Source organism: Anarrhichthys ocellatus, unplaced genomic scaffold (genome assembly GCF_004355925.1).
Source record: "Anarrhichthys ocellatus isolate YVR2014 unplaced genomic scaffold, GSC_Weel_1.0 scaffold1647, whole genome shotgun sequence".
NCBI lineage: Eukaryota > Metazoa > Chordata > Actinopteri > Perciformes > Anarhichadidae > Anarrhichthys > Anarrhichthys ocellatus.
This window is the reverse complement of record NW_022281621.1, coordinates 743-8,959: the sequence shown is the minus strand read 5'-3', so window position 1 is coordinate 8,959 and position 8,217 is coordinate 743. Positions and strand designations below refer to the sequence as shown.

The following is an 8,217-nucleotide window of genomic DNA, read 5'->3' as shown; positions in this document are numbered from 1 at the left end:
TATCCATGCATGCTTTCATTTCTCCACTCTGTATTTCTGACGACAGAAGATGTGAGGTGTGATTTGGATCGAGGCGTGTTGGACCGGTCCTCCTGCTGCACGTTTCACTGAGGACACTGAGATAACAACAGGCTCCATTCACAACACACCTCCACATCAGAAAGAAGAAGAAGCTCTTGTCAGTCGTATCTGTAAATGGAATCACAGATTAGCATTGCAAAAGGAGGCGGCGGCGGCCGGACCGTCCATTGTGAGGGTCTCGTCTCGTCCCTCTTTCCTCCAACAAAGACCCCGAGAGCGGCGATAAACCGGTGTTAAACAGAACGCCTGAACACGACGCGGTGACATTTACTTATCGCACTAAACAGCCTTCCATCTGACCTTTCTGCTACTTTGAATGACATCTGGATATTCTGACGGAATAATCGGGACAGTAAAAAAAAAAAGATTCAAAAGAGAGAGAGAGAGAGAGATAAAGGAAGTCCGGACTACAGGACGGTCTGACAATGAGGCTTGAAGGACGAGTCGGAGAGAAGAGGAGGATTGGCACACCGGGAGGAAGATGTTTACTGAGAATAACAAAAGATGATCCTGGTCTCAGAACCTTAAACCTTCACTTTAAGCTCGTCTTCAAGCCCACGGAGCTTCGGTCCAACATGATGAACTTTACTTTATATTCTCGTGGAGGTCTCAGAGTTTGAGGTTGACACGTAGAGTATTTCCATCTGATGCCGAGGGGCAGAGACAGATACAGAAAGGTGTTTTTTTTGTAACTTAAATGCAGCTTAAGGGGAAATTTAAAGGTGGAAATCAGGGTTTAAGAGCAGAGGATGGAGACCAATAAACCTTTAAACATTCACGTAATAATAAATCCCTTTTGGAAGACATTTCTATTTGTCTTGGTAGAACTTTTGGGTGACAAAAATTGCTTCAAACCTTTTTTTTTAAACACAAAACAGTTTGGTTAGCAATCGACAGGTTGTCAACCAGGAGTTTGGTTTGTGATGAGTGAGGTGAGCCTCTAAAGAACCAGAAGTCCAGAACATTCCTGACAACAGCAGCTCAAACATTGATGAGCTGTTGTCACCAACGTACAACCACTAAGCCTCGGGTCATCGTCCCCTGTGACATCATAAGACGCTGACATCACATGCATCAGACACCGGCACACGTCCGTCGGGTTCTTACCGGTGTAGACGAAGCGTCCCGGCGCTCCTTTGCAGAACTGTTTGGATTTGTAGGACAGCGTGACCTCCACGACCCCGGGGATGTGACGAGGGGGAGTCTGGACCCGGATGGCGTGAGGCGTGATCAGCTGGGGGACGGAGGAAAAAGATACAAAGCAGTTATGTCTTTGTTTTCCTGTTCAGAAAACAATAATAACAAGTTATGTGATAAAGATGTCAGCACACAAAAGCTGATGATCCACCACTTCCTGACACTTTCTCTCGTTCGGTGGCTGTTTCTCCCCCAATCGGCAGTGACGTATACGTAAACCCGCCGTTCAACGCGCCACCATTTATGTTTAAAATTAAACGTCGAGCTAAGTGTTGTCATGGCTGAACACATCCCAGACATCAACCAATTACATGTTGTATTCTTACTGCTGTTCTAACGTGTTTAAGGTTGTGTGAACAAAGCGTTTAAAACGACGCCTCAACTGATTTTGATATCTAAACTTCAACTCAGCCGACACTTGAACTTAAACTGTGACTCCTGAAGCTGTTATGTCTTCAGGACTGTGATGAAAGCAGCATTTTGTATCTCTTCTTCTTCATGCAACAAACTTTCTGTAGAAAACAGTCCGACTGTCGTCCTCGTCTAATCTGGGTCAGCATGCCGTGTGAGTCTGAGTGTTCAGAGGGATTCTGGGCTTTGGAGTCCGTCTGCTGACGCTGATCAAAGCAAAGATCTCCGTCATCCCCCCCCCCCCACCCACCGCCAGGTGTTCTGCTCTTCTGGACCTGCTTCAATATTTCATGGCGCGCCGTATGCGTACAGCTCCTCCTGCACCTCAACGCCAGCTACAAAAATCTACATATTTTTTGGGGGCATGCAGACCTGGAGGAGCTGCACACAGATACAGATGCAGGTGTTTCTACGAATGTGTGTGTGTGAGTGTAGATGTGTGTGTGTGTGTGTGTGTGTGAGTGTGTAGATGAAGAAGATGGAGAGCGTGATGTGCAGTATGTTGCAGCTGCTCTCGGAGCTCAGACTTGGGGTTTTTTTTGGTCTGTTTTGATTTCATTTGATAAATTAAATGCAACTATTGCAGCAACATGATCTGAGCTTGCAGAGCTCACAGCTGAAATTCATTTAAAATGTTCCTAACATCTCATAAAATCCCGTCTCCTCCTCTCACCTCGCTCCAGACCAGCATGGTGCCGAAGACGACCTGCAGGCCGTCGAAGAAGTTGTCCCCGATGAGGATGACGGTGGCCCCGCCGGTCGTCCAGCCCTCGCTCGGGCTGATGGCTTTGATGCAGGGCGTGGCTGCTTCGGAAACACAGGCCACACGACAGCAACATCAGCAACATCAGCAACATGAGCAACACGAGCAACATGAGCAACGCAGTTGGAAACACAGCCGGAGAAATGACATCATGCAGAAATCGACTCTGGAAACGTGCAAATAAATGAGACATTTTCTCCATTAAAAGATGATTTAATGAAGTTATTTTTACGTCTCTTTTAGTTCAGCTAAAAGAGTTTTGTTGATAACAGCTGACAGATCGAATTCTGATTGGTTGAGATTAAATAACACTTAGAAGTTTAACACTTTGGTAAATCTTCACTTTCCACTAGAAATCTTTTTGCTACTTCCTGTTTGTGTCTCGTCAGTTCTATGTCTTGCAGGATTTTTAATTTTTTTTTGTAACAAAGCTTGTAATAGTTTACTATAACTAAAAGATTTTGGTGCAACATTTTAGAAATTTTAAGCCTAAATTTTCACGCCACTTGGTGGCAACCTGAGCCGAGGAAGAACCTGTTGTTTGGGAGCGGATCACGGGGCGGACACACAGCCTTACTTTTCACTATCGCTCTAGTTTGTGTCCTGTTTCCTTTTTGCTGAGTTCACGGAGAGCTTTCAGTCCCGTCCGTCTACCACTAACACGTGAGCAAAACGATCGGTTTTTCCAATAGCACCGCGATCAATAAGGGGCTCCACACGAACAGCGTCTCCGCGGTGACTAGACTGATGTCCAGTCGAAGTCAGACAGGCTGACGGAGGAAGACGAGACCGAGGCTCCGTCAGGTTTACAACCTTTTCCCGGACGAGAGACGTTTGTGTTCAGAGGGTGATTTGATATTCCAGTCAGAGCTCAGAGTTTCCTTTTGTTTACTATGAGATGTGATCAATAGCTGCGTTCAGAGGCTCTATTAAACACTGATGTTACTATTGATCAACTCTGGTTGGGCGTGTTTTTTTAAATTTATTTTTCATCATTTTGGTGGCTCAGAGAGTTCAAAGAGTCTGAAGTGACCAAAAGTTTCTGCTCCGCCCTAAATCATCCCCTGCTTTATGGTCTGTTTGACTCTAAATGGACCATAATGTACTAAATGAACATCATGCTGTATTGAAGAAGACTTGAAACTAGAGATTGAGACCATAAACTCATGTTTACAATGTTTACTGAGGTAATAAATCAAGAGAGAAGTAGAGTCATTTTCTCATAGACTTCTATACAACCAGAGGAGTCGCCCCCTGGTGGACACTAGAGAGAATGCAGCTTTAACACACGACTGATATCTTAAGTAAAGGGTCCTCGTTGCCCCCCCCCGGTCTGGTTTCAGCATCAACTTTTCAAAGTCACTCAGAGTTTTACAGATGAAAGAGAACCCAGAAGCTGCAGTAGAGGGTCGAGGCTTTTCCCGCCCCGAGGAGTCGATTGTCATCTCCTTATTAATTTCCCCTTTTTGTCACAGCAGTAAACAAACAGTCCGATGGGTCCGAGGGGGGGTGTAGCACAAAGGCGAGGAGCAGGCGGTGGAAAGTTTTCTCGAGGACACGGGGGGGGTTTGAGGGTTGGTGTGACAAAAGGCAGGAGCAGATGTTGGGGGCTTTTTATCGGCTCTGGAAACATCCCAGTCTTGGATGAGATGAAAGGGCCCCGAGCTCTGAGATACGGGGGCCGTCTGGCAAACAACGGGGCCCCCTTTTTGGGGGTAGCGGGGGGCCCTGTAGGACACCGTACAGTACGACACCGTCAGAGAGGAAACGCTTCTCTACATGAATGTTTAAGTGCTTTGTGTCTCAAGGTGTTCTCACAGGTGAGAAACGAGAACGTTCTCAGAACGGTGAATGACACATCGGTGTCAAATACCGTTTGTTTTATCCCTTTGGACGTGCCAGACAGGTGGGGTTTGAAAGGAGAAAGAAGTTTGGGCAATCACAGGAGGTCAGCTTAGTCTTTGATCAACACCCCCCCTCACTATGATAAATACCACCCGCCTGGTGCTGCAAGTAGGTTAAACCAAACGAGACAATTACATCATCTGCTCCTCGAAAAAGCCTCAAAACTTTAAAACGAGTCGAGGGAAACTGCGGCGGTATTCGTTTGGGAGGCGACAGAGAGACGACACGATGGGGTTCTGAAGTCTGACCAAATATTTCTAGGGTTTGTTTCACTCTGTTGTACGTCCCAGAAGGGTGGGGTTTACCTCATAGGACTAAAACTGATGAGTGTCAAGAAGACAGAAATTAACAAGAGTTTGTTCAGTTAACTTTTCAGTGACTGAAGGTTTCATCTGATACTTTCCGATGCCCTGATATTGAGAGCCCCACCCGTCCGGTGCTCCCAGCAGGTTAAACCAAGCGAACAAGTTACACTATCTCTCCATGAAAAGCCCCAAACTTTTTATTAGTTTAAGGAGACAGCAGAGTGGTGCTGGGGGGTGAAAGATGGAGAACACAAGAGATGCTTCATGTTTGGTACCAAATCGTTTTAAGGGCTTGTTTTGCTCAGTTGGACATCCCAGAGGGGTGGGATGTGTTTGGCTAGGACTACAGGACAAGTGGCTGGAAGTTCAGACAGAAGTGTATAAAAGTCGGTTTAGTCTACTATCTTGTCTCTAAGATGTTGGTGGATGCCCTGACATGGTAAGCCCCACCCGGCTGGTGTTCAAAGTAGGTAAAAACAAGCAAAGCAGTAACAACATCTCTCCTGAAAAAGCTTCAAACTTTAAAACAAGTCGAAGGGAAACTGCAGAAGTAGTCATTTGGGATGTGAGAGAGGGAAGACACATTGATGTCTGACTGGTGGCAAAATGTTTGTTTTATTCCACTGTATGTCCCAGAGGGGTGGGGTTTACCTTACATGAATCACAACTGCTGTGAAGTTTAGTATTAAGTAGTATATAAAAGTGAAAGTCAATATACTCGACTTTTCTGTGACTTTCAGTTTGAACTGATTGTTTCAAATTTCCTGAATTGGTAAGCCCCACCCCTCTGGCATCCCAGCTAGTTAAAACGAGCTCTCCTGGAAATACCTCAAACTTTTACCTGAGTCAAGAGAAACTGCAGAAGTAGAGACACTGGCTTGTTGATGTCAGATTGGTAATTGAACTTTTAAGCGTTTGTTTTAACTCTCTGTAAGTGCCAGACGGGCGGAGTTTACCAAACAGGATGACTTAATTAGAGTTGACAGTTTTAGACACCCACAGGGTGTTTTTAAGAGTTAGTTTAGTTCCACTTTCCACTGACTGACATCTCGCCTGAGACTATCTAAAGTCTCTATATCATAAACTCCACCCGTCTGGTGTTCCAAGTACGACGAAACAAACAAGAGACTTTTGTGTATAAGCCTTAAACTTTAAAGCGAGCTGAGGGGAAACTGCAGAGGAAGGTGGTTTGGAAAGTTGGACGATATATTGATCTGCTCATGCTTGATTGCTTTTTAGCAAAATAAAGTTTGTTTTACTCTCTTGTAGGTGCCAGATGGGTGGGGCTTTTTTCACAAAGAACAAAACAACAAGCGCTCGGAGGTTCAGAGGGAATATATTAATTCAGTCTACTTTTGAGTGTCCAACATTTGTTCTGGTGGCATTACTGGTGCAGGCTAAGCCCCACCCATCTGGCACTCCAAACGAGAGACTTATGTCATCGCTCCGGAGGGCTTTTATTAGAGAGGGGACAAAGTGCTGTTCAACTTTTTACAACTTCAGAAGAAAATGTTACCGCCGAAGCTCCGGCTCTTGGGGTCCAGTTTCATGGTGTGAAGTTTATACGCGAGCGATGCATTTTTTATTTGGGTCTCGCTGCGGAACGCTGGAAGAACGGAGCGTTTGTTTGAGTTTTCTTTTACTGCGGTTGGTTTTTGGACTTTTTGGACTTTCGATATTTCCCACTTTTCTTTTGATTTATTAAAGATTCTGAATCAAACGCACCTCAAATATGACGAGTGTCTTGTTTGGCTTCATATACAAAAAGTTTTCCGCTGATTATTAAAGGGTCATTACACTGATTTTACATCTAAAGTTTAATGTTAAATGTCTTCTGTTGCTAGACTCTAATGAAAGATACAAACCAGATGCATTATGGGAGTTTTGGGACTAAAAGTCAGGATATCTCCACCTTTGCTGCTCAGACTCGGACCGTTCTCGTTTTAATCTTTTTAAGTCTCAACTTTATGGACATTTGAATGCTTAAGTTAAGTTTAATTGAGGTCAAATCATTTAGAATTAGCATAGCATGTGAAGTGATGGACACAAATCCTCCTCTGACTATATATATATATATATATGTCACCTGTGATTTGGCAAGTTTTTATTTTGTAGATTGTTTTTATGGAAATGCTGCTTTTATTTTCAAAGTCTGACAGGATAAAGAGAAGCTCCAGCTTATGCTGATGTCTTAATATGTCTGCATGAATGCATTAATAAATCATGCGAGTTTCATTTGGACTCCAAAGAGTCCCGAACCCTCTAACCCCCCCCCCCCCCCCATGTGTCTCCAAGCGACGTCTAACCTTCAGAGGGGTCCAGGCGTCGGGCGCGGCGGCCATGTTTGGAGTTGTTGTGGACAAACATGTTGTCTGACACCGAGAGCACATGGCCGTCCACGTTGACTGTAGTGGAGATCACCACCTGCAAACACACACACACACACACATCAGGGTCACTTAGATCTGGATCAGCCTCAGAGGAACCCCTCATGGAGAAGTAAAGGTGCGTCTCTTACCTGGAACCTCCTCATGTCTCGCGGGTTTCCTGCATTTTTCAAACAGTTCTGATTGCACTTGAGGAAGAACTTGAGGAAGAATCTGCAGATAAAAACAAAAAAGACAGATTAGTGTGGAGGCACAGAGACACTGATCCAGGATCAGAGAGAAGGCTGCAGGTAAATGAAGTCGGGCTCTGTTTGGTTTTACAGGACGCTCAATTTAACTGAACATGAGTTATTTAGTTTAAATCACGGCTCATAAGATAATAAATGCACGTGTGACTCAGGTGTTGTAATAAAATGCACATCTATCTTTGTGGCTGGTGAATAAATGAAGCGCTCCTCTCTCTCTCTGGGTTTCTGTGTGAAGGGTTCACGTCTCGTCTCTCAGCTGCAGATACAAATTATCATTCAGCGGCGGCGTCCTGATGAAGACAGTCCAACACTTCCTGCAGACTTATGGCGTCTCATTAGGAACCGCCATTTTCACACAACCCCCCCCCCGATCTCCCTCTTTGATTTACGCCCAGTTTTTTCGCGGCAGCAGAGGAGTATTGATTGGGAATGGATATCAATGAGGACGGGCGGCAATAAGCCGCAGTTTTTGGAGGAGGACACCGGGGGGGTCGGAATGGATGGCCACCTTAATGCATCTCCCACTGCCTTGTAATCTGTGCACATCCATCTTCTTCTCGGACCATAAGCCCCCCTCTCTTTCCTGTTCAGATGGAGCGCTTCCTTTTTAATTGCCACATTATCACAATAATAATCCGGGCAGTTAACAAGCGGCAAGGTCGCAGACAGACATGTCACATTAACCAGGAGATAACCTCGGCAGAATACCCACAACCCGTCGCCTGCTGCAGCAAGGCATGCTGGGAGTGAGGTGGGGGGGGGCTGTAGATATTAATGGTGGCATGAGGTCGGCATCGATTTCCACCTCAATAAGACAGAAACAATATCTTTAAATACTCACAGCTGGAGCTCAGCCAGCTTTCACTTTCACTCTTCAGACACAGAATCCTTAAATTCACCTGAAACTGGAATTAATTTAT

General features: G+C 45.1%; 1 protein-coding gene across 2 annotated transcripts; it reads right to left on the bottom strand.

Annotated features, from left to right (window-relative positions):
- Window positions 1-435: 435 nt before the first annotated feature.
- Window positions 436-7,997, bottom strand: LOC116377762 (transcription factor COE1-like). Of its 2 annotated transcripts, none has more exons than XM_031839478.1 (4): window positions 7,181-7,997; window positions 6,969-7,086; window positions 2,363-2,493; window positions 436-1,315 (listed from the first exon to the last, which is right to left on the bottom strand). In XM_031839478.1, the coding sequence occupies exons 1-4, from the start codon at window positions 7,193-7,195 to the stop codon at window positions 1,022-1,024; spliced, it is 558 nt and encodes a 185-aa protein (XP_031695338.1). In that variant the 5' UTR covers window positions 7,196-7,997; the 3' UTR covers window positions 436-1,021. The 2 variants fall into 2 exon arrangements, with proteins under 2 accessions (XP_031695338.1, XP_031695337.1); XM_031839477.1 differs by having other exon boundaries at window positions 437-1,315; window positions 2,363-2,496; window positions 7,181-7,993.
- Between the last annotated feature and the right edge of the window lie 220 nt (window positions 7,998-8,217).